Below are 25,986 nucleotides of genomic sequence, written 5' to 3' on the forward strand. Positions count from 1 at the left end.
GTGCAGCGAAACCCTTCTCAAGGAATTGCGAGCGCAACGTATAGCTTCAGTGTTCGTTAAAGTAAATCCACCTTTGTTATTGAGTTCATAGCCCTGATGGTCACACGTGTATGCCACATGCAACAAATTCCGCTGTAGTAATGTACATTTACGTTACAATAACGGCGGTACACTCATACATACATGCGCAGAAGTGCATATGGTTTATTTCCCCACAAGAAGAATTTGGCTCATATAAACAACTGGATGCAAATGTAAGATATATTTACATATGGGTAAATGCATAAATTTGTTGAATGGACAAACACACATAGTTGACTTGTGTCCGGTCACTGGTCAGGTGTGGCCAACAACGAAAGTGCCGGGCCGTAAACAGTTTGTACTAGATCAGTGACGATAGCAGCAAGTAGAGCAGATGAGAAACTTTTATTCACATCCACAAATGTCAATACCTACCCAACAGTGAAACGAAGCGATATTCTAAAAAAGAATAGCTTCCGATTTGAACTTTTGTTTGAAATCGGTTTTATTCAAAAAACTCTAATGATGCCACAGCGAACTGTGTATAGCTGCCGCTCGATGTACCAGAAATGGCTCGCCAAAAACCACAATTAGGGATTGAAAACGAGTGCTTTCCAACCTTCCATTAATTTATCCTAGACATTTTTTCACGTCCATAATTGCATTGTTAACCAAACCATTTGGTCTCGTCAATAAACTAACTCACGCCCCGTATAGAACACTGTGCCATCGCAGCGATGCCTCGATGAAGATATTTATCAATAAGCTTCCTCTTCATAAAGACGGATGAAATACGCGATCTGTAGTTGTTTTGAGAATACTTGAAGGCGACATGACATTTTGAGCCAGCCTTCGTAAAGTGGTATACTCGCCCCCTTACAAACTCTGTCGCCTCACTAGTCACTGCTCTCCAGTCTCTAGTGAAATTTCAAAGACAGCCAATGGTTGTCCCAATCCAAACCTATAAGCTCTTGCATGCCAGTCAATATTGCTACCCATTTCGACGCAGAGATATCTTAACATCGTTGAGATTGGGAGTTTGGTACCATTTTGTATGTTTTGTCCTTTGTATTGTGCAATTCGGGTGGTTGTCACCGAGCTGGATGATTTTGCTGTTGCAAAACAATTTTGGGTCACATCGTGTAGATCTGCGACTGTCTCGTAACCATTAGGAACTCTTTTCGCAAACATTCCATAACTGTCATTGAAGCTATTTCGGTATAATTTAGAGACGGAATCATTTCGAGATAACTTTCGGAACCGATTCGGAACTTTTTGATATTTACAGCTAGTCGTTCAGACTGCAGGGTTTCAAAATCTACGTGAGTGTAGGTACATCAGTTGCATGACAAACTTTTTAACAATTGCTAGCAGACTGAGAAGCACAGATAATGCATTTGCGAAGTGATGAATGGAATGGTCAGAATACAAACTTTAGCAAAACACAGAGCGAGGGGGTAGTGAAAGTCATGACAACAACAGCAGTTGGTAAGACAACGTCGACTTGGCGAAATTACGAGCTTCAACTATACCACCATTGCTTTTTGTTTATTGTGGTTCTTTCTGCTGAGAGCGTGTGCGGGTTCAGAGGGTCGCTGTCGACGGTGTCGGTGGTGGCAGTGCTGTAGGTTTGCGTTATGTTGTGTTATACTGTGTCTGCGCTTATGCTTGTGCCACACGCCAAGTTCAACAGTATAATTCTGATTTAAGGCAAGATTTATTGTGCAATTAATTGCACTGCCGTTGGGTTGGCTGGGTACAAGACATACACACACACACACACGCGCGCACACACACACACACACACACACACACACACACGCACACACACGCACACACACACACACACAAACATACGCATGTGTGACTATGACAACTACATATATAACTTAAAATTACAACAAAACTATAACAATATTAATAACAACAGACGACAACCGGCCGGCTAGTGGTAGCATTGTTAAAGACATATAAATAATAACAAAAACAACAACAACGAAAGTAATGTCGACAATGCCGGTCACGAAGTGTTAATTAAAATGTTATACCCCAGACTCGGAGCGTTAGTGCTGTATCAGCAGAACAACAAAAACAATCTACAAAGTCAAATGCTTGGTCGCATCTACCACTTACTACGTCTGTTACAACACAGAGGACCCAAAAAATAAAAGCTAATATGCATATACATACATACATATATTTCACTACATTCTTATTTCAAGTTGTGAACTTTATGGCTTTGCTGTATTTAACTTTCAAAAGTTATCATAAATGCAAACACCGGGTGGTACCAAACCAACAGTGGCCAATTTAAAAATAAATATTTGGAGGAGGTGGTTTAGGATTTTTTTTTCCAATTTATAAAATTGCAAATTCACGTACATGAATTATTTTCCTAACTGGTCTCTAAGGTGGTTTTCGAAAAGTGGCACGTTAACTTGAAGTTGGCGTGCCACTCGATATTTTCTAAAATATGGCCACGCTGTTTCACGGATACTTCACGGCAATTTCTTCTGCAGAAATTATTTCTCGAACTGGTTTCCAAAGTGGTTTTGGAAAAGTGGCACGTTAACTCCACGTGAAGTTGGCGGTGCACCATAAAAAAAGTAATTTTTTTTTTTTTTTTCGAAATTATAAAATATGCTACTCATCTAGGGCAAATTTATGGCAAATTCGTGTGCAAGAATTATTTTCCTAGCTGGTCTCTAAGGTGGTTTTCGAAAAGTGGCACGTTAACTTGAAGTTGGCGGCAATTTTCCCAATAGGTAATTTTTTTCCACGTAGAAAAAGCACATACATAAAAAGGTTAGGAGTGTAATATACTATGCACGAAATTTCATCCGACTAGGTTGCCCGATTCCGAGTAATTCGGAAATATTGTAGGATCTATTTGATATCACTGCTGAATAAAGTTTATTTAAGGAAAACTTTGAAACTTTAAAACTGTTTCCGGATCATTTGCGAATTGTTTTCACGACTAAGTCGGGATTATTTTCGGAATAAACTTTCGAGATAATTCCGGGGTTGTAGGTTGAATCGCTTTAAAACCATGCTGGGGTCATTTTGAAAGTATTTTGCGACAGTTCCGAGATCTTTATGGATTTGTGACTGGGATAATTTTGGAACCATTCCACTTTGACTTGGACACTATATTTGGCGGTTAAGTTTGGGATCATTTTGGAACCACTGAGGGATGACTTCGAATTCAATTTGGGATTGTGGTGGCGTACATTTCCAGGCAATATCGAAACCATTTTCGCTTTCATGTTTGGGTTCCTAAGAAAGTATCTGGTATGTAGCTCCGAAAAAGCAACAGGATCTAAACAGAGTCCGGTTCTAAAAAAAGTGATTGGTTCCGATAAATTATCCTCTTATGGAAAAGTGCTAGGTTCTAAAAAAGTTACCGATTTCTAAAAAACAAAGGAAACCCCTATTCTTAAAAGGAACCGGTTTTGAAAAAGTACTCGGTTCTAAAAAGTTACCTGTTCCGAAAAAACCGGTCATAATAAGCAACCGACTACAAAAAGAAGACGTTTCTAAAAAAGTTATACATAGGTTCCTAAAAACTACGCCTTTATAAAACAGTGCTCGATTTTAAAAAAACAACCGGTTCTGAAAAAGAAACCGGTTGTGTAAAAGTATTCGGCTCTATAAAATACCCAGCTATGAAGAAGTAACCGGTTATGAAAAGTTCCCAGTTTCGAAAATATATCAGGTTACGAAAATATACCCGGTTCCGCAAAAGTAGGAGAAGCCGCAATAGGGATGCATCCCTTCTGTTGGAAATGTCAAGCGTAAAACGTAATGAAACTCCTTCTGATTTGCTCAGTTCTCAAAAGTATGGCTTGAAGCATTTAAGTTAAAAACTGGAAAATGTGTGAATATCTAGCTCGATAATACGACCCTGACACCGATATTGACCCTCATACCACGATTTATGCACATACATTTGCCGTTCGGGCCTTTCAGTTGATGGTAGCGATATATGGCATGACGATTGATAATCGAGACGCACCTACCAAAGTGGTTCCAGAATTGTCTATCTCTACCTCTTTTTATACTCAGTTGAGCAGAGCTCACAGAGTATATTAAGTTTGATTGCATAACGGTTGGTTGTACAAGTATAAAGGAATCGAGATAGATATAGACTTCCATATATCAAAATCATCAGGATCGAAAAAAAATTTGATTTAGCCATGTCCGTCCGTCCGTCCGTCCGTCCGTTAACACGATAACTTGAGTAAATTTTGAGGTATCTTGATGAAATTTGGTATGTAGGTTCCTGAGCACTCATCTCAGATCGCTAATTAAAATGAACGATATCGGACTATAACCACGCCCACTTTTTCGATATCGAAAATTTCGAAAAACCGAAAAAGTGCAATAATTCATTACCAAAGACAGATAAAGCGATGAAATTTGGTATGTGAGTTGAACTTATGACGCAGAATTGAAAATTAGTAAAATTTTGGACAATGGGCGTGGCACCGCCCACTTTTAAAAGAAGGTAATTTAAAACTTGCAAGCTGTAATTTGGCAGTCGTTGAAGATATCATGATGAAATTAGGCATTTCTATATGTACGCTTAATAAAAATTAGCAAAATCGTAGAAGGACCACGCCCACTTTAAAAAAAAAAATTTTTTTAAAGTAAAATTTTAACAAACAATTTAATATCTTTACAGTATATAAGTAAATTATGTCAACATTCAACTCCAGTAATGATATGGTGCAACAAAATACAAAAGTAAAAGAAAATTTCAAAATGGGCGTGGCTTCGCCCTTTTTCATTTAATTTGGATACTTTTAATGCCATAAGTCGAACAAAAATTTACCAATCCTTTTGAAATTTGGTAGGGGCATAGATTTTATGACGTTAACTGCGAAATCGGTTGAAGCCACGCCCAGTTTTAATACACGGTCATCCGTCTTACCTTCCGCATGGCCGTTAACACGATAACTACAGCAAAAATCGACATATCTTTACTGAACTTAGTTCACGTACTTATCTGAACACACTTTATCTTGGTGTAAAAAATGAACGAGATCCTACTATGACCACGCCCACTTTTTCGATATCGAAAATTCCGAAAAATGAAAAAAATGCCATAATTCTATACCAAATACGAAAAAAGGGATGAAACATGGTAATTGGATTGGTTTATTGACGCGAAATATTACTTACTTACTTGGTTGTGACACCTACCATATTAAGTAGAAGAAAATGAAAATGTTCTGCAGGGCGAAATAAAAAACCCTTGAAATCTTTGCAGGTATTACATATATAAATAAATTAGCGGTATCCAACAGATGATGTTCTGGGTCACCCTGGTCCACATTTTGGTCGATATCTGGAAAACGCCTTCACATATACAACTACCACCACTCGTTTGATACCCATATTGTACAAACGCATTCTAGATTCACCCCTGGTCCACCTCTATGGCGATATCTCGAAAAAGCGACCACCTATACAACTACCACCACTCCCTTTTAAAACCCTCATTAATACCTTTAATTTGATACCAATATCGTACAAACACATTCTAGAGTCACCCTGGTCCACCTTTATGGCGATATCTCGAAAAGGCGTCCACCTATAGAACTAAGCCCCACGCCCTTTTAAAATACTCATTGGCACCTTTTTTTTATACCCATATTGTACAAACAAATTCTAGGGTCACCCCTGGTCCACCTTTATGGCGATATCTCGAAAAGGCGTCCACCTATAGAACTAAGGCCCACTCCCTTTTAAAATACTCATTAACACCTTTCGTTTGATACCCATATTGTACAAACGCATTCTAGATTCACCCCTGGTCCACCTCTATGGCGATATCTCGAAAAAGCGACCACCTATACAACTACCACCACTCCCTTTTAAAACCCTCATTAATACCTTTAATTTGATACCCATATCGTACAAACACATCCTAGAGTCACCACTGGTCCACCTTTATGGCGATATTTCGAAACGGCGTCCACCTATAGAACTAAGGCCCACTCCCTTTTAAAATACTCATTAACACCTTTCGTTTGATACCCATATTGTACAAACGCATTCTAGAGTCACCCCTGGTCCACCTTTATGGCGATATCTCGAAAAAGCGATCACCTATACAACTACCACCACTCCCTTTTAAAACTCTCATTAATACCAATATCGTACAAACACATTCTAGAGTCACCCTGGTTCACCTTTATGGCGATATCTCGAAAAGGCGTCCACCTATAGAACTAAGCCCCACGCCCTTTTAAAATACTCATTAGCACCTTTTTTTTATACCCATATTGTACAAACAAATTCTAGGGTCACCCCTGGTCCACCTTTATGGCGATATCTCGAAAAGGCGTCCACCTATAGAACTAAGGCCCACTCCCTTTTAAAATACTCATTAACACCTTTCGTTTGATACCCATATTGTACAAACGCATTCTAGATTCACCCCTGGTCCACCTCTATGGCGATATCTCGAAAAAGCGACCACCTATACAACTACCACCACTCCCTTTTAAAACCCTCATTAATACCTTTAATTTGATACCCATATCGTACAAACACATCCTAGAGTCACCACTGGTCCACCTTTATGGCGATATTTCGAAACGGCGTCCACCTATAGAACTAAGACCCACTCCCTTTTAAAATACTCATTAACACCTTTCGTTTGATACCCATATTGTACAAACGCATTCTAGAGTCACCCCTGGTCCACCTTTATGGCGATATCTCGAAAAAGCGATCACCTATACAACTACCACCACTCCCTTTTAAAACCCTCATTAATACCTTTAATTTGATATCCATATCGTACAAACACATCCTAGAGTCACCCCTGGTCCACCTTTATGGCGATATTTCGAAACGACGTCCACCTATAGAACTATGGCCCATTCCCTCACAAAATACTCTTTAATGTCTTTCATTTGATACACATGTCATACAAACACATTCCACGGTTTCCCTCGGTTCATTTTCCTACATGGTTATTTTCCCTTATGTTGTCACCATAGCTCTCAACTGAGTATGTAATGTTCGGTTACACCCGAACTTAACCTTCCTTACTTGTTCTATAATAAAGACTTTTTCTTTGGATTGCCGTCCTCCAAGAAAGTCTTGGTTACAAAAAGGGAGTTAGAGATCGCTGTAGGATATTAAAGTTGCAGATGAGTCGGGAAGACAACAAATGTGCCACAGGCTGAGTTCTAAAACATCTTCTCTTATAATAACTTTCCTAAACGTTCCAACTCAAGTGAAAAGAAGTTGCATTTATGCTGAGATAGTCCGTTCTTTTTTTTACGTAATTCGGATTATAGGCGTTTTTGAAAAAAAAATCTGAGCAGGGATAATTTTAAAAAAATGTCTATAGGGACTTGTTCTAAAGTTTGCTGAGATATGAGGCGCTTTCGGAACTGTATCCGTGATATGAAGGCTTTCGATTCACTCATCGACTTCTTCAGTGCATGCTTCGCCTCTCGTTCTCTTTGCTCTCCGACTTTTTAAGCTTTCGTTAACTTTTACTAAGCATAGAAAAGACTGTGGTATCCCACTCTCTTAAGTGGTGACTGTGGTATCCCACTCTCTTAAGTGGTGACCATAGTAGTTTTCTTTTTACAGAATCCGTGCTCAAAATTGCGCTGACAACCCTACTCTCAGCACTGAGCCAATCTCCGCAATCAAAGATTCTGGAGTTCCGTGTCGTACGAGTGCTAATAGAATGGGCTACTTCTATTAATCACGGTCTAAAAAAATTATCAATATCACCTTCATTGTTGAGTTAACTTGCACTTGCACTCCATGTAGTTGATAGATTTCTCCAGAAAGAGAACCACCTCACGAAGGCGCTTTCAGCTAATTTACGATACCCACATTGAACTGAGTCTATAAATAAATAAATATAAGGCACGATAACCCCCGAAAAGATCTAAGGCCGAGCTTTTCTTCCAATTTGCGTCGTGCTCCTCTTGATTTTCCCTACAAATTGGCCGGACGGGACCTACATGTTTTATGTCGACTTCGAACGGCATCTGCAAGGCAGATAAGTTTTCACTGAGAGCTTTTCATGGCAGAAATACACTCGGAGCGCTTGCCAAACACTGCCGAGGGGCGACCCCGCTTAGAAAAATTTTCTTCTAATTGAAGAACCTTATTTCTAAAATTTTGATGTTTGCTTTGTCCGGGGTGTGAACCCAGGGCATACGGTGTGGTAGGCGGAGCACGCTACCATCACACCACGGTGGCCGCCTTTCTTTGAGCTGAGTCTATTGAGTGGAAATTAGTATTGTTTCTTAGGAATAGATCATCAAGTGTTTCTAGCTTAAACAAATCAAACCATACTATCCTATACTCTTTGGTACATCTTTTTTCTTCCTTTATGGTAGTTGTCAGCAATGAAGCACCCTTTATACAAGCACATATGTATGATATGTTAAATATGAAATCATAATTCATGTGGTCATAGTGCAACAAATCTTAGCTTTTTTTTCTAAACTTTACCGGATATGAATTAGCTTTTGTGCTTATGTAAATACATACATTCATATAAAAACACTTAAACTTTACTAAATAAATATGTTATACCTTTTGATTAGAATTAAAATAATATTCGTTTTGCTATTTGCAAGTTTTGTTTAGTATTAGAAGCCGTATGTGCAACGTTTTTGGGTAATTTATTTTTTGTTTTAAATAAAAAATAAAATGTAATTAGTTTCTGCTGTCCATGACAGCGTGGAAAATAAAAATGAAATAAATTTCAGAAAATGGTGGCGTAAAATATGTATATAACACTCGGTATCCGTTACTCAAATTTCTATAATAATATTTTTAATTATATGGCCGCGGTTGTGCGATGTTCATCACATTTCCATATCAAAATAGCAGTAACTTCGAATTGCGTCCGATATTACAAGCAAAGTCTTTTCATACTGTAAGGGGGGTGTAAACTAAGAAGTTAGCCCTCTGGCGTGATATCGACACAAATTTCATTTAGTTACATATATGGGGCAGTTTTTGAGTGATGCCGGCACAAGTAGAGACAAGAATTCTTAAAACTTTTGGATTCGGATGCTCTAATATGAGTTTTTCTTGTATATTAACAATATACAGACATAGGACTGCCACAATTTTACTTTTACTAGATGCACGCAAGAACTAACATCCCCGAACACAGGCTACCTAACCAAGCAAGGCGCTATATCAGCATTTTATGGTTCAGAGCCCTTCTATAGACTCAAAAAGGCACACAAGAAGGAAACCTTAACCCCCCAGCGGGTTAGGGGTGCTTAGAATATACCCGCGGCAGGTATGCCTGTCGTAAGAGGCGACTAAAATACCAAATTGATACAAGGGGTTGTGTAGCGCAACCCTTTTAAAGGGTTAGCATGGCTTAGAAGGTTTCATGTGGCCATACCAAATCGTTCCCGAGATGGTCGGGCTAGTACCTTAATGGTGCTTGTTACCGCAACGTACCGGATCTTCATCCGGCAAAGGACCATCAACAGCGATAACACTCCCCAAGGCCTTCTAAACAAAAGTCGCAGACATCGAGGCCTAATAATAACAACAATACCGCAGAACACACTCCCGAAACGGTACTAAAATAATCTCGAAACTATCTGGAGGCAGTGCCTTAATGATATAAAATGATCAATAGTCAGCCACAATGTTGAAACTATTCCAAAATAGTTCTGAAATACACCGACAACATTGCGGATACGATCGGAAGATAGTACCAAAATAATACCGAATTAGTCCCAAAGTAACCCCAAATATTTTAGTTTTTAACCCCAAAATAATACCTAAATAATCCGGAGATAGTCCAGAGAGAATCTCTTAATGGTGGGGAAATAGTTCCTGATGATCCCGAAACAACTTCGAAATTTTCGAAAAATAGGCCTGAAAGTATCCCGAAATAGTAGCAAAACCATGCCGAAACCCATCTCGTGATGATCTGAAGAGTGTCCATAAATGAACCCGAAATGGTACTGCAATAAATTCCGAAATACCCACGATATAATTTGGAAAACAATCCCGAAATAGTATTGTTATGGTTACGAAATTATCCCAAAATTAGCCTCAAAGTGATCTGAAATTATTTGCAGAAATAACTATTCCGAAATAGTTCCGATGTCAATTTGACGAGATATCGGTAGTTATCCATTTGCAATCGGTTTGTTATCGGCGTGATATCGATGAGTCAATGATTTGTAATGGAAGTGTTATACAATTTGTTATCGATAATAAACGTTATCCAATAGTTATTGACTTGCTGTCGAAGGAATATCGATTTTTTATCGGAAATTTATCGATTTATTATCAAAAAGTAATCGATTTGATATCAAAAAAATGATTTACAACCGAAAAGTTTTCAGTTTGTTATCGGACTGCTACCGATGTGTTATCGACCAGTTGTTGGCTTGAATTGGACGTTTTATCGAATTGCTATCGGGAATGTATCGGTGTAATATCGATTTCGGGTTTCTATCGATGTTCTACGTTTTTGGTCGGAATATAATCAAACAGATACCGATGATTCTAACTGATCGCTTTGGCGTCCATCCTATACAAATCTTGAAGAAGATCAATAAAAAATGTAGAAAACCTGTACTATTCCCTACACACATTTGAATATACTATTCAAATCTTGTACGATTTCGTACTGAAAATGTACTAAACAATATACAAGAGAATTCGACATTCGGGTTTGTACCGTGTATTGTACTAAACTCATTAAATCAATTGTTTAGTCATATGATGCGTGATTGATCTCACATCAATATATCACATCAAAAACGTACACGTACGTACTTAACCCATCTGTTACGTTAAGGTCATTTGGTGAGTATCCTTTGTTTTGTTTTTCTGATATCTCTTGATAGGAGAAAAATTTCGGAATTTCCTTTCATGACTTTGTGTGTTAAGCAAAATTTCTTCTAAAAAGCCTAAACAGCAAGATTTAGCTTAATCCAATAACTGATCATAAGCAAACTTACGTGGGCGCATCATAAGGTCATTCCATGATCAGAGCTGTTGCTCTGAGCATAAAAATAAGTAACCGTATAAAAAATAATAAAAATGATAATAATTGGATACAATAGATCTTTTAGAACATTTAGGCGATTTTGTTTTTGTTCAATTAGTGCTACGAGGCTATTTTTTCCTAAAGATTTATGAAGACCTATATTTTTTATGCCAATTTCCAATGATAGCTGCTTAAAGAGTGGTATAATATTATGGAAAGCTTTTTATCATTTCCGAGAGGTGACCCCGTTTAAAAAACTTTTTTTTTTAAGTGTTTTGATGTTAATTCTTCCATTAGTGGAACTAGCGACCTTTGGTATGAAATTATCAAAATTTTTACCGACAAACATTACAAATAATAACAAGAAATACTTATGTGAACCACAATATTACACAATATCGTCTTGAGCATAGAAAATGGCGGCCGCCGTGGTGTGATGGAGCATACTCCGCCTACCACACCGAATATCCTGATATCCTGGGTTTCACGGCCCAGGCAAAGAAACATCAAAATTTTAGAAACAAGTTTTTTCAATTAGAAGAATTTTTTTTCTAAGCGGGATCGACCCTCGGCAGTGTTTGGCAAGCATTTCGAGTGTATTTCTGCCATGAAAAGCTGCTCAGTGAAAACTCATCTGCATTGCGGATGCCGTTCGGAGTCGGCATAAAAACAAGTAGGTCCCATCCCGCCAATTTGTATGGAAAATTAAAAAAGGAACACGACGCAAATTCGAAGAGAAGCTCGGCCTAAAATCTATACGAGGTTATCGTAAGAGTTCATATACATGTATAATAAACCCAAACAATTTTCTATAACCCTAAGAATAATCTATAAAATTTATAAACGTTGAAAACTGCATCTGAGATTATAAACCTTTAAGCCGATATACATTGAAAACACAAGACTAGTCATCTCGTGGCCTTAACAACAAATGTGTAATTTTTTCTTAATGTAACAGAGGGGTTAAGACAATGTTCATATTTTAGACGTAAACAAACTAAGCCCGAATTCGAACTGCATCGTAATTGAACTCCAAAGAAATGCCGAAGATACTTTCCAATTTCTTTTAATTACAACCATAATTTAATTTAAAAACAAATTAACAATTTTACACTTACCTCCACATCGTATTCGCCGGGCCGCTTACACCGCCAACCATCACGGCCGATGCAATCCGAATAGTGTGCGATCAGTACAAAATCAACAATCACCCACACCAGCGATGTGAGCAATACAATGCGGCAGGTATTGGAGCGCATACGACCACGTAATTTACGTGTAAAATTCATAGTGGACATGTCGGAGATTGGTGTGTATGTTTGTGGTTGTGATTGAAAGTAAACTATTTAACAGTTTTTTGTTTGTTTTTGTTTTCAAACAAACTTCAACTTTTACAACAAAGTTTAGCAGCAAACTTTTTGCAATAACAAAACAAAAATGTTCAATATACAATTAAAAGCTAACACAAAATCTTTCAACACAACATCAAGCAAACACTAATTTATTCATTTAACAAGAAACCAAAGTAGAGGTTTCCAAATAAACACAAAAAAACTTCCTTATTAATGAACGTCGTCACTTGGTTGGCATTCAACTTGACGCTGTTAAGGTAAAGATGTTTATGAGTAGCGTTTGAAGTTGTGGCATTGTTTTTTTGTTTGTTTGTTTTTTTCTTCGGTGGTGAGATTGCTTTGATGTATTCGTGTGTGTTTTTTGTGCGATTGTCAGTTTACATTTAAACAGGTGGTTAATAAGAAACACAGCAAGGTTGTTGTTTCTGTTAGTACTATCAGCGTGTGTTGTTTAGATATGAAGAATTCATCCGGTTTGCCTGATAACTGTTTAGTTGCTTTATGAGCGTAGCAATTTAATATATTTTATTTATTTATTTCATTTTTTAATCATTTCCAAAACAATATTTTTCTAATACGTGATAGAGATACTGCAGTTTCGTGTTCATTTCATAAATTTTGGAACTGTTGATAATTTTTCTGTAAATAAGAACCTATTAGGTACTTCGCAATTTGACGCACAGTGTTGTTTTTTTTTTTTATACATTTATTTGTTTATACATGATTTATATTCTTTCAGATGTGCATTAATGTAAACAAAATTTTTTATATACATATGTATGCGAGTAAAACAAACAGCAAATTAAAAAAAAATTTTAAAAAATATATTTTTTTTTTGCTAATCATTGTTTTTGTTTTATCGGCCTATTGATAAAGGATTCCAGGATCCAATTCGAGCTTAAGGGCAGAACAATAAATTGTATGATAATTATTTTTTTTTTTTAATTTTTCTATAAGGTAAGTGTCCCTAATTTCGTGGTGGTACGTTATTTCGTGGCATTTCGATTTTTTCTTCCAAACAAGAAATTGGGGGAGTGTTTCTTTAAACTGAAATTTTCATAATAAAGATTGGTTTTTACGGTATAATAATTGATATTTTACTAACTTTTAATATTAAACGTAATATTAAATATCAAGCAATATAAAGTTGGAAGCTCGGAAAATGAGCCTGTTGTAAGGAGGCCTCTTAAGTAAAGTGGACCCCTTGCAGTGTATTTTGTTAAGCCTGTAAAAATTGTATCGGTAAATTTTTTTATGATGACAATTTTTTGGTATTTAGTGAACAATTCTTAAACGTTTCTATTACTGCAAAACTCATTCCAATAAATTTTTAACTTTTTTTTTTAATATTTCTAACCCACGAAATTAGGGACATACTTTTTTGTGATGTATCTAATTTCGTGGGTACCACGGGGTAATATAATATTTTATGTTTTTCATATTTTCTCTAACATTTCATAAGAAACCCTATTTTTTAAGTATTTTAGTTATTAAATAAACCCCCGAGGAAGATTTTGATGTAATTTCGTGGTACATTTTTATTAATTTATTCGTCAATATTTTAATCAAAAAGCTCTGCGAAGCACAACATTTTAACGAAATAATGGCATTATAGAACTTTTGTTTATTCAATAATTTTTCATTAAATTTAAAAAAAATGTATCAAGATTTCAACTTCTTTACTATTGTTTTGAATTAATATTTATAATAGAAAAAAAAATTTGAATATAAACCTCAAATTACCGCTTAAAGCGATACCACGAATTTACGTACACCAAATTTTGTGCATGCACGCATTTTTGGAGTGGAGTTATTTATGCGCGTATTTCTTCAAATAAATTTAAGAAAACTGCGTCAAACTTAATTCGATCTCTATTCGCTGATTATTGGGTTCATAACTTAATTTTATAGAAAAAAATACAAAAGCTCGTTACACAAAAGAGGATTTGACAGAAGCGCTTTTTTTATTGTTTATTTTTGTTTTAAACCTTTTTCATTTAATGTTACTTATTTCATATCAATAATGTCTAAAATTCTAAGAAATATTAGATTTAATGAAAAAATATAAAAAAGAAACAAACAAAAAATCAAAAAGAAAACAACAACAAAAAAATAAAAATAAATTTGAAAAGTACGTACATTAAACAAATTTTTTTTACTTATTTATTTTGGTCTTGAAACTCTTTCTTTTCATAAATAAAATAACAATAAAAAAAAAATAGTTTAAATTTTCAGTAAATCAGTTTGTGTATATTTAGGAATTTGCCTTTGAAATCAATTATAACTATTTTTTTTTTCCATAAAATTAGAGTTTAACTAAATACCACGAAATTAGGGATGCTTTACCACGGAATTAGGTATATCAGAAAATTTTTGCCACGAAATTAGGTACATTTGAGGTACTCACACATTTTGATTTATATAAATTAAAACATTTGTTAGGTTTGTTTGAAAGTAGGTGGAAACTTATCTTAATTGATCAACTAAATGGGAAAAAATTAACGTTTTAGTTTTCCTTCATTTGATTTAACGCAAGAGAGGTAGAAAGTCAGAAAAATTCTTAGTACCACGAAATTAGGGACAATTACCTTAATTGAAACATTAATTTATTTTTCGATTTGGAATAGAAGATAGAAAATAGCTGCGCAGTTATAGCAGGTGTCTGAAATTGTCTATCTTCTATTCCAAATTAAAAAATAAAATAATTTTTCAATTATAGAAAAATTACACAAACAAAAAAAAAACACAAAATCATCATGCAAATTTTTGTTCTGGCCTTGAGCTCCAATTCGAATCTGTAACATTTTTGATAGTTTAAAACAATCATTAAGGAGTTGTGTACCAAAGATTATAGTTATTAACCAATTTCGAAAATGTTTTCAAAGAAATTCGAAATCTTATCAGGTCGTAAAAAGTCTTTTTTTTATCTATTTAAATAAAATTTTTGGGTATTCAGTTTTTAGTCCTATTCATTACGCTCTGACAAAATATGGCTTGTAGTCTCTCAAAATTCGCAGTGTTTTTTGAAAGCTACTATCCGAAGGGTATATTAAATATTCTTCCATATAAAATATGAAATTTTTCACGGAAGAAAATTGTCAAAAACCAATGAGTATTTGTAACAAGTTTTAGGTGGTACGGACTTAATGAATTGTACCACAAAATTATATACTCAACATTTTTTCGAAAATTCTAAAAAAAAAACCATATTTGAGATTTTTCAAAGGTTTCCGTATTTTCTAATTAATTACAGTTTTTTTTTAATTAACGTATATAAGAAGAAGAAAATCACAAGATAAAATGTTTGTATGCTGAATAAAGTCCACTGTGCGTCGATAATACAGGAGGTGTGCGATTTATTTATTTGTAATGTTTGCGTGTCGTTTTTTTTATCCAGCCAGAGATTGGCCGCTAGGCCGATTGTCTTTCTTTTTAGTTAGTTAATTATTATTAAATTTAGAATTCACAATGTTTTTGTTAATTTACTTCATGCTTCATGACACTTGATCTATATTTTTTGTATGTTTTAATATTTAGAAATTTTTATTTTTTATTTTATTTGTTAAAAATCTTTTTTTCTCCTTTTCCTTTTCTTATGTTACTGTTTTTTATTTTGCGATTCTTTTTACTGTTTTCTTTTTATTTTCTTAAATTGATATAAAAACTTTTAGTAATTTTAGTTTTTTATTTCTGTTGCTTTTTTCACTACATATTTTTTTTATAATCCTTTATTAATTTTTTTATTTTTTATTATTCCTTTGTAATTTTTTTTACTATGTCTTATTTTTTTTTTATATTTTTTTTATTATATTTTTATTTTATTTCCTTATTTTTTTTAATTTAGCTTAACTCAATTTCACATACGTCATTTCACTCAATTTTCTGAATTGATTTTGCTGTGATTTGCTTTATTGGCTTCATTTGACTTAAATTTATACGCTTTAAGACGATTCGATTTAGTTTATTTGATATTATTAATTTGATTTGTTTTAAATAATTTGATTTGGTCTTATTTTATTTGATGTGATATCATTCGTTATGCACTTCTTCTTTGTCTAAATGAGCCACAATTCATTGACGCTCTCTTTTTAAATATCATGTGGTTTGTTTTTATTTAGTGTGATATAGTTTGTTTTGATTTGATTATTTTTGTGATTTTATATCATTTGAAATTCGTTGATTGATTTGATGTGATGTGATGACAAGTCCTTGTGATGTGATTTGACTAGGTGCGATTGTGATGCGATATCATTTAATGTGGACACCCCTTGCCATGATTTCATATTGATTTGATGTCGTATGATGTCTCTCGACTTGATTTGATTGCATCTGTGTAATGTTTATGTGATTTGATGTCATATGACTTGATGTCATATGACTTGATGTGATTGAACTTAAATTGATGTGTTTTTAAAATAATTTGATTTAATCATTTTTGTGATATGGTGATAAGATTATTTTTGGTGTAGTCTGATGAATGGTACATTTTCACTTGATTTTATGTAATATGTTTGATCGTATTTGTCTCTTCTTCATGTGATTTAATTTGAATTGATGTGATGTGCCAACATTCGAATTGAAGTAATACGATTTCTTTAGCTTTATTTGACTTGATGATGTGTTTTGAACTAGATTGAACTGGCCGGTCAATAAAGACCTCACATACACTGAATGTGTCCAGAGTGTTACCAGATTTAAATTGCGTTGCTAAAGGTTTTATTTGAAATGTTTTGATGCTATGTTCTTTCATTTGGTTTGATGTAACTCAATTCCATTTGTCCTAATTTCCATGATTTAATCTATATTTCTGATTCGATCATTTAGTTTCACCTCACGTGATTTAATATCATATGATATGATTTGATTTAGTTTGATTTTCTTTATTATATTTTGTTTTAATCAATGAATTCAATTTTATATCACATATTATCATAGTACTTATTATCTATTCAAATACGTTTGTTTTTCTTTATTAGTACACAATTCTCCCATCATCAATTATTGGATGACTAGGTCTATCGGTCAATAGGTAAGAGTAGCGAAACCTTTTATTTTTTTTATTTATCTAAGTATACTTATTTAATAGTTTATTTACACACGCAGATCGATTATTATTCGCAGACAACCCCACCAAAGCTTTTTTGCCCTACACTTTTTAATTTTCTTTCGCCGTTTATCTTTCGCTCACTCGCTCAACAGCTCAAGCGTGAAAAATTGGTACGAGTATTCAAGTTGCGATCTATTAATATGCAAATGACCAATAACTTTGGCATTGTTTATTTTAATCGGAAGAAGGGAGTGGTATGGATGTAGTAAGGAGGCCTTGAAATCCAATAGTCGCTCAACTGCAAAGAAAGAAGCAAAAATGGAAAAAATATGAATGAATATCGTCATGTCACATGTGTGTATAATATGTCAGTATATACAAATAGTATGTATTTATAATATGAAAATGTTTAAGTAAATAAACATATGTAAATAAAAAAAGAGAGAATTAAGTTAACTTAATATGTTGGCTACTGTTGCACCCATAAATGGTAATCGGATTAGTTACGGAAGCATTTTCGTTTATTTGCTCAGTTTGCACCCCGGATATCGATTAGATAATTTATAAATAGCTTTTGCTATCATTTTAAGCAATTGTATATACAAATAATAGTCATACCTTGCAGGTATAACAGTAACTTTTCGAAGATAACAGTAATGAAAATGGTTAGGTATAGCTAAATCTTGAGGCGATTGTCCGACATGTATCACTTTAAGGTCAGAAAAAAACTGTCGGTCTTGACAGTAGATAATAAAAAAATAAAAAGCTTCTCTGTAATAATTTTTGCGACTAAACCTTTAAGAGAGTGTGGCACGATTGATCCCTTTCATTTAAAGAGTGCTACAATTAATCTCCACTAGATATTTATGCATTGATAACTTATAATCGGTATGTTATTTGTATTTATAAGGTTTAGAAATTCATCAATATCAAAGATCTTCCTTTGTAAGAAGGTAGGAGCCAACAGTATAAGGTAGACGAGATAAGAATAGATTTAAAAGAGCAAGAAGCGGCAAAATGTGTTATCAAAGTCAAACTGAGATGACATTTTCAGCAGCCGGATTTCCACTTCAACATCATACGGCTGAGTTCAAGAGTACGCAAATCACAAATGGAGAATCAGAACGAGAACCAAAAAAAGTACTATACACCAGTAGCATGATCGGCAACCCGAAAATTAGCTTGCGTACAATTGAAAATTGGGCCTAACTGCTCTCACTGCCCCCAAGACTACGATGCAGTTAATGCTTACATTAAACTGAATCAAAACTGCTGCTCTTCTATTCTTTCCGTCGATCGACGATATTTCTAGGATGTAATGATATTTTTGGAGCACCCATTGGTTTAACAAAAATTACAATCTAAAATCATTGATTGCAATAACTTTGGGTAGAAATAATGATTGTATAAAAAAAATTTATTTTTTTTGCATTTATTTCGTTGGTTAGCGCAGCATGATAATGGAGTACAGGGGAATGTAGATATATACATAAATACCCTAACGAAGGCGAGTTATATCGCCCGATATCACTCCTTTCGCCAGTAGCATAGACATTGGAAATCGTTTTGCTCCCTCATTTCACGGCAAATCTTCGCCTAGCAACGCACCAACATGGCTTCCGACAAATGCACATCACGACCACCGCGCTCAATTTCATAAATACTCAGATTAATTACGCACTAAATCAGGAAAACCCCATCATAGGATGGTGCTCGCTACTCCAAAAAGGCTCACACCTTCCCCCTTGTCTAAAAAGATGGACCGCTAATTATCTGAATGTTCGGCAGGCGTCGGCTCAAATTAGCAACGAAAAATCAAAACCTAGAAAAACTAATCAGGGGTACCACAGGGTGGTGTCCTATCCCCGCTTCTGTTAAATTTCTACATATCAAAACTCCCTCCCGCACCAGAAGGAGTTAAAATCATTTCCTATGTTGACGACAGCGCCATTATGGCTACAGGACCTGGCCCTTCAATTGATGAATTAGTTTCTAAAATAAACAGTTATCCCCCCGATCTTTCCGGTTTCTTCACCTCGCGCAACCTGGAATCTACAAAATCCACGGAAACTCTGTTTACGAAGTGGAAGGAGTGGAAGGAACAGATGTCGCAAATATTGGACGTTCGCGTCGATGGTGTCACACTAACGACTGTCAGTCACCTAAAGATCTTAGGGGTAACGTTCGATAATACTCTAACCACCAAGGCTCATGTCACCGAAATTGTATCTAAAGCACAAAGTCACAACAAAACCTCAAGTCGCTTGCCGGCAGTACCTGGGGAAAAATAAAGAAACGTTGCTAAACACGTACAAAGCAATTGGCCGGCCGCTCTTGAGCTACGCGTCACAATTTGGTCGCCTGGTCTTAAAAATACACACTGGAAAAGCCTACAGGCCTGTCAAAATGCTGCAATCAGAACTGCCACCGCATGTGTCCTTATGGCCCCCGAACACTACCTACACAAACAAACCAGGATATCCTAGCAAAGAACTGCTTGATCTAGCACATCCCCCACGGGGATTATGGGAACATCTGCATAACCACTATGACGAGATCCGGCACCTGCCAACACAGCCGTTTGATCCAGACAAGCGTAAGCAGGCCCTAAGTCAAATCCACGCAGAATCGGTAAACGCCTTTGCCAGGACGCGCGCGGTGCAATATCGCACCCTTGTAGAAGAAGAGAGCACACTACCAAGGGAGACACGAGTCACCCTGGCCCAAATTCGCTCTGGATACAGTAACAGGTTAAACTCTTACTTTTTCAGAATCAACCCCGACATACGTAATGTAGGTATATCCTGCATGCGATGTGTCCCCACATGACACCAACCATCTTTTCAATTGTAATGTGGAACCTACGCCTCTAACACCAATCTCTCTATGGTGCGCCCCTGTTGAAACAGCCAGTTTTCTTGGGCTCCCGTTAGAGGACTTTGATGACATTTTGTGAGTGATTGTGCCCATTGATACAACAACAAAAACAACCCCTTCGATTAGAAAAATTGGAGCAAAAATTATTTGCAAATTTTGCTCGTACTTTTTCTTGTTTTTATATGAATTATATTATGTTACTAAATTCGAAAATGTTTTCGAAAAAGTTCGAAAACTCAAAAAGCTTGTCAAAGTCTTCATAAAAGTTTATAAAATGTTCATTTGGAATTTTGAGAACCTTTTGAACCTGCACTTTTGTAGACTAATTCATTTCCGTCAAAAAGTTAAAATGAGAAGCTTTTCACTATTCGAATTGATTAAGGACAATACTTATCACGAGGGATGTTTCCCACATTCTTTTCTATATAAAAAATTAAAAACTTCCTCATACAAAACTGCCTATTGAAAAATATTTTTTAAATAATACATACTATTTTTGAAATATTCATAAACGTTTTTTAAAACTGCTCCAATTTCACAATTTGTTTGCGAAAATATTTTCGAAATTAGTGTACATATGTAGGTGTTTTGTTGCACAGCTCATTAGTTTTTTTTTTTCTTTTAATTTACGAAAATTACTAAAGAAACAAATAGCCGATAAAATTTGATAACCATTGTGCTACTATTTTTTTACTCGCGGGTGTACTTACTCTTTAGTAAATATGAATGTCCTCCAAGAAAATTACCCGACTTCCAGGCAAGCAAAAAAAAAAAATTGTTATACTTATTGAGATTGCCACTAAAACCTTTGATTGCATCTTTACATTAATTGCAATCAAATTGATAAAATTGATTGTAATGATGCATCGAATAAACTTTTCTACTAGCGGGTGTATATACTTTCTAGAAAATATGAATGCCCTCAAGAAAATTACCCGATTCCACTGATTGCCAATAAAATTTTTGATTGCATCTTTACATTGATTGCAATCAAATGATTATAGCTTAAAATGGAAAGTGCATGAGAAATTGAATATTTTTTTTGCATTTTTCAACGTAAAATTAATGAAGCTATTTTGTAAGAAAGTTTGAGAAATAAACGGCAAACCATTTATTAATTCGAAATGAAATTATAAAGGGCAGAAGCGAAACGTAAAGGGCTGTCCTTCGAAAACAAGTGCACGTAGTCAACATACTCAGAAAATTTCAGTGAATATAAAACATTTTTAATATTTTTTTTTTGCCACTCAACTATATGAACTCGCGACACTGTGCACTGTGCCATCGCGTCATTGTAAATGCTGTCTCACCTTTGTAGAATTTCTGATTTTTGTCGATTGCCTTTGACTTGCAGAAAACGGGTTCTCAGTGTTAAATATTCAATCTGTGTGCACATTCATATAGGCTACAATCGTATTTATCTACATTTGGCTTTGTTGTGCCGTTGGATTAAATGCGGATCTTATAAGTGTACATAAGCTTTATGCCTATAAGTAAATGTGTTTATCAAGATTCAATTCACAAATATATTGTGCTTATATAAGGCTTATTTCAGTTGATAAAAACTGTTTGACTGATTGCCGCTGCAGATACGCCACTTCGACTATCGCGGTAAGCTGCAGCCGGATTAAATAACTCATGTATGATGAACAAATCTAGAGATACATGGATTGGTGTAGGGTTTGCTGTTAATAACTTGGTGTAAGCCGAAGGAAGTGGTCGCGATTAAGGATGCCGTGAGCGACTATCCAGTGCTGCAATGGTTTGTGAAAACGCTAACAATAACAATGAAGATAAAATCTATGGTCAATAGCTAAGAATTAAGATAGTGGAGGTGAAAATAGAGATAACGATAAACTTGAAGATAAGATATAGATAATTTAAAGATACAGAAAATATAAATACATATAAACATAAAGATTGCAGAAAAGGTAGATATACATATATAGAAGGATATGATATATATAGAGTGTAAGGTAATGATATAGATAGCGGTATATATTGAGATAGAGGTGGATGACAGGAACAGAGGTCTCTTAAGCTAGCCCAACCTTATTTAATACGGGCTAATTAAATTTATTACACTTGTTTTTTTACATTTCGAGGGTTGGGCTAGCTTAAGTTTTAAAAAACAAGTGTAATAAATTTAATTAAGCCGTATTAAATTAGCATTAAATATGCTGTAATTAAATACGTTTTCATTTTTTTATTTGGCATAGCTTAAATTTATGCTAGCCCAACCCTCGATATTTCTTAAAATACAAGTGTAATAAATTTAATTAGCCCGTATTAAATTAGCATTAAATGTTGTGCAATTTAGTACGGTCTCGTTTTTTGATGGGGCTAGCTTAAGAGACCTCAGGAACAGAGTATGAGAGCGATTGAGGTAGGTAACAGCGGTGGTGCGAAAAAGTAAGGGAAAGGAGTCGGTTACGCTAATCTCTTTTAATTGCTAGCACATTCTTTGCTGTATACTTGTTGTAGTTAGCGTGGTAGCAACTTGTAAATAAATTAACTTTCATGGCAAATAAATACCGTTAAATGGCATTTATTCGCAATGTACCACATACACATTCACACGCATAGACATTTGTACATTGAAGTTTGCGTTAGTTGAGCGCTTGGCCTTTGGTGAGCTGAGCATAAAACGTAACACTCAAATCGACGACTATCAACCCGCTTCTGTGGAACGACTCACACATGCCATTGGCAAAAATTAATCATGCAATGGAATTTGTTTTGACGCTGCTGCTGTGGCGCATGTTATTTGTAATTGTTGTTATTGGTTATATAGATTCGAGCATTTATTTGGGTATATACACAAAGCTGGCTGATAACTTTTGAATTTTTGCTTTGCTTGTTTTATTATACTCAGTTGAGCAGAGCTCACAGAATATATTAACTTTGATTGGATAACGGTTGGTTGTACAGGTATAAAGGAATCGAGATAGATATAGATTTCCATATATCAAAATCATCAGTATCGAAAAAAAATTCGATTGAGCCATGTCCGTCCGTCCGTCCGTTAACACGATAACTTGAGTAAATTTTGAGGTATCTTGATGAAATTTGGGACGTAGGTTCCTGGGTACTCATCTCAGATCGCCATTTAAAATGAACGATATCGGACTATAACCACCCCCACTTTTTCGATATCGAAAATTTCGTAAAATCGAAAAAGTGCGATAATTCATTACCAAATACGGATTAAGCGATGAAACTTGGTAGGTGAGTTGAAGTTATGACGCAGAATAGAAAATTAGTAAAACTTTGGTTAATGGGCGTGGCACCGCCCACTTTTAAAAGAAGGTAATTTAGAAGTTTTGCAAGCTGTAATTTGGCAGTCGTTGAAGATATCATGATGAAATTTGGCAGGAACGTTACTCTTATTACTATATGTATGCCTAATAAAAATTAGTAAAATCGGAGAACGACCACGCCCACTTTTTAAAAAAATTTTTTTTAAAGTCAAATTTTAAAAGAAAAGTTAATATCTTTACAGTATATAAGTAAATTATGTCAACATTCAACTCCAGTAATGATATGGTGCAACAAAATACAAAAATAAAAGAAAATTTCAAAGTGGGCGTGGCTCCGCCCTTTTTCATTTAAATTGCCTATGATACTTTTAATGCCATAAGTCGAACAAAAATTTACCAATCTTTGTGAAATTTGGTAGAGGCTTAGAATCGAGGACGATAACTGTTTTCTGTGAAAAAGGGCGAAATCGGTTGAAGCCACGCCCAGTTTTTATATACAGTCGACCGTCTGTCCTTCCACTCGGCCGTTAACACGATAACTTGAGCAAAAATCGATATGACCACGCCCACTTTTTCGATATCGAAAATTACGAAAAATGAAAAAAAATGCCATAATTATATACCAAATACGAAAAAAGGGATGAAACATGGTAATTGTATTGGTCTATTGACGCAAAATATAACTTTAGAAAAAAACTTTGTAAAGTGGGTGTGACACCTACCATATTAAGTAGAAGAAAATGAAAAAGTTGTGCAGGGCGAAATCAGAAGTCCTTGGAATCTTGAAAGGAATACTGTTCGTGGTATTACATATATAAATAAATTAGCGGTACCCGACAGATGATGTTCTGGATCACCCTGGTCCACATTTTGGTCGATAATTCGAAAACGCCTTCACGTATACAACTAAGGGCCACTCCATTTTAAAACCCCCATTAATACCTTTAATTTGATACCCATATCGTAAAAACACATTCTAGAGTCACCCCTGGCCCACGTTTATGGCGATATCTCGAAAAGGCGTTCATTTATAGAACTAAGGCCCACTCTCTTTTAAAATACTCATTAACACCTTTCATTTGATACCCATATCGTAGAACTAGGGCCCACTCCCTTTTAAAATACTCATTAACACCTTTCATTTGATACCCATATTGTACAAACGCATTCTAGAGTCACCCCTGGTCCACGTTTATGGCGATATCCCGAAAAGGCGTCCACCCATAGAACTAAGACCCATTCCCTTTTAAAATAATCATTAACACCTTTCATTTGATACCCATATCGTACAAACAAATTCTAGAGTCACCTCTGGTCCACGTTTATGGCGATATCTCGAAAAGGCGTCCACCTATAGAACTAAGGCCCACGCCCTTTTAAAATACTCATTAACACCTTTCATTTGATACCTATATCGTACAAACAAATTCTAGGGTCAACCCTGGTCCACGTTTATGGCGATATCCCGAAAAGGCGTCCACCCATAGAACTAAGACCCATTCCCTTTTAAAATAATCATTAACACCTTTCATTTGATACCCATATCGTACAAACAAATTCTAGAGTCACCTCTGGTCCACGTTTATGGCGATATCTCGAAAAGGCGTCCACCTATAGAACTAAGGCCCACGCCCTTTTAAAATACTCATTAACACCTTTCATTTGATACCTATATAGTACAAACAAATTCTAGGGTCAACCCTGGTCCACCTTTATAACGAAATTCCGAAAAGACGTCCACCTATAGAACTAAGGCCCACTCCCTTTTAAAATACTCATTAACACCTTTCATTTGATACCCATATATTACAAAAATTCTAGAGTCACCCCTAGTCCACCTTTATGGCGATATCTCGAAAAGGCGTCCACCTATAGAACTAACGCCCACGCCCTTTTAAAATACTCATTAACACCTTTCATTTGATATCCATATCGTACAAACAAATGCTAGAGTCACCCCTGGTCCATCTTTATAGCGATATCTCGAAAAGCCGTCCACCTATAGAACTTAGGCCCACACCCTTTCAAAATACTCATTAACACCTTTCATTTGATACCAATATCGTACAAACAAATTCTAGAGTCACCCCTGGTCAACATTTATGGCGATATCCCTAAATGGCGTCCATCTATAGAACTATGGCCCACTCCCTCTTAAAATACTCTTTAATACCTTTCATTTGATAGACATGTCATACAAACACATTCCAGGGTTACCCTAGGTTCTTTTTACTACATGGTGGTCTTCCCTTATTTTGTTTCCAAAGCTCTCAACTGAGTATGTAATGTTCGGTTACACCCGAACTTAGCCTTCCTTACTTGTTTTTTATTCACGTTTTTTGTTTGCTGTTGGTGGGTTAAAACAAACAGAATGAGTATTCAAGCCAGCCAGCCAGCTTCGGAATTGGC

The 25,986-nt window shown here is 35.4% G+C and overlaps 1 protein-coding gene and 1 long non-coding RNA gene across 8 annotated transcripts in view; one reads left to right on the top strand and one right to left on the bottom strand.

The window, feature by feature from the left end:
- Nucleotides 1-17,786, top strand: part of LOC137241018 (uncharacterized) — a 33,109-nt gene extending 15,323 nt beyond the window's left edge. The window contains exons 2-3 of the long non-coding RNA XR_010949885.1: nt 17,370-17,422; nt 17,497-17,786. This is a non-coding gene — a long non-coding RNA (uncharacterized lncRNA). The remainder of the gene's footprint in view (nt 1-17,369; nt 17,423-17,496) is intronic.
- The window catches only part of Pgant5 (polypeptide N-acetylgalactosaminyltransferase 5), a 158,232-nt gene that overhangs the window by 13,292 nt on the left and 118,954 nt on the right, over nt 1-25,986 (bottom strand). For 2 of the 7 annotated variants that reach the window (XM_067768156.1, XM_067768153.1), the window contains exon 2: nt 12,160-12,455. In XM_067768156.1, the coding sequence (XP_067624257.1) occupies nt 12,160-12,339 (180 nt within the window). In that variant the 5' untranslated portion in view covers nt 12,340-12,455. Of the gene's footprint in view, nt 1-12,159; nt 13,033-15,644; nt 17,739-25,986 lie in introns of all 7 variants that reach the window. The other 5 variants (XM_067768155.1, XM_067768154.1, XM_067768152.1 and 2 more) reach the window with 4 other exon arrangements.

Source organism: Eurosta solidaginis, chromosome 2 (assembly GCF_040869045.1).
Source record: "Eurosta solidaginis isolate ZX-2024a chromosome 2, ASM4086904v1, whole genome shotgun sequence".
NCBI lineage: Eukaryota > Metazoa > Arthropoda > Insecta > Diptera > Tephritidae > Eurosta > Eurosta solidaginis.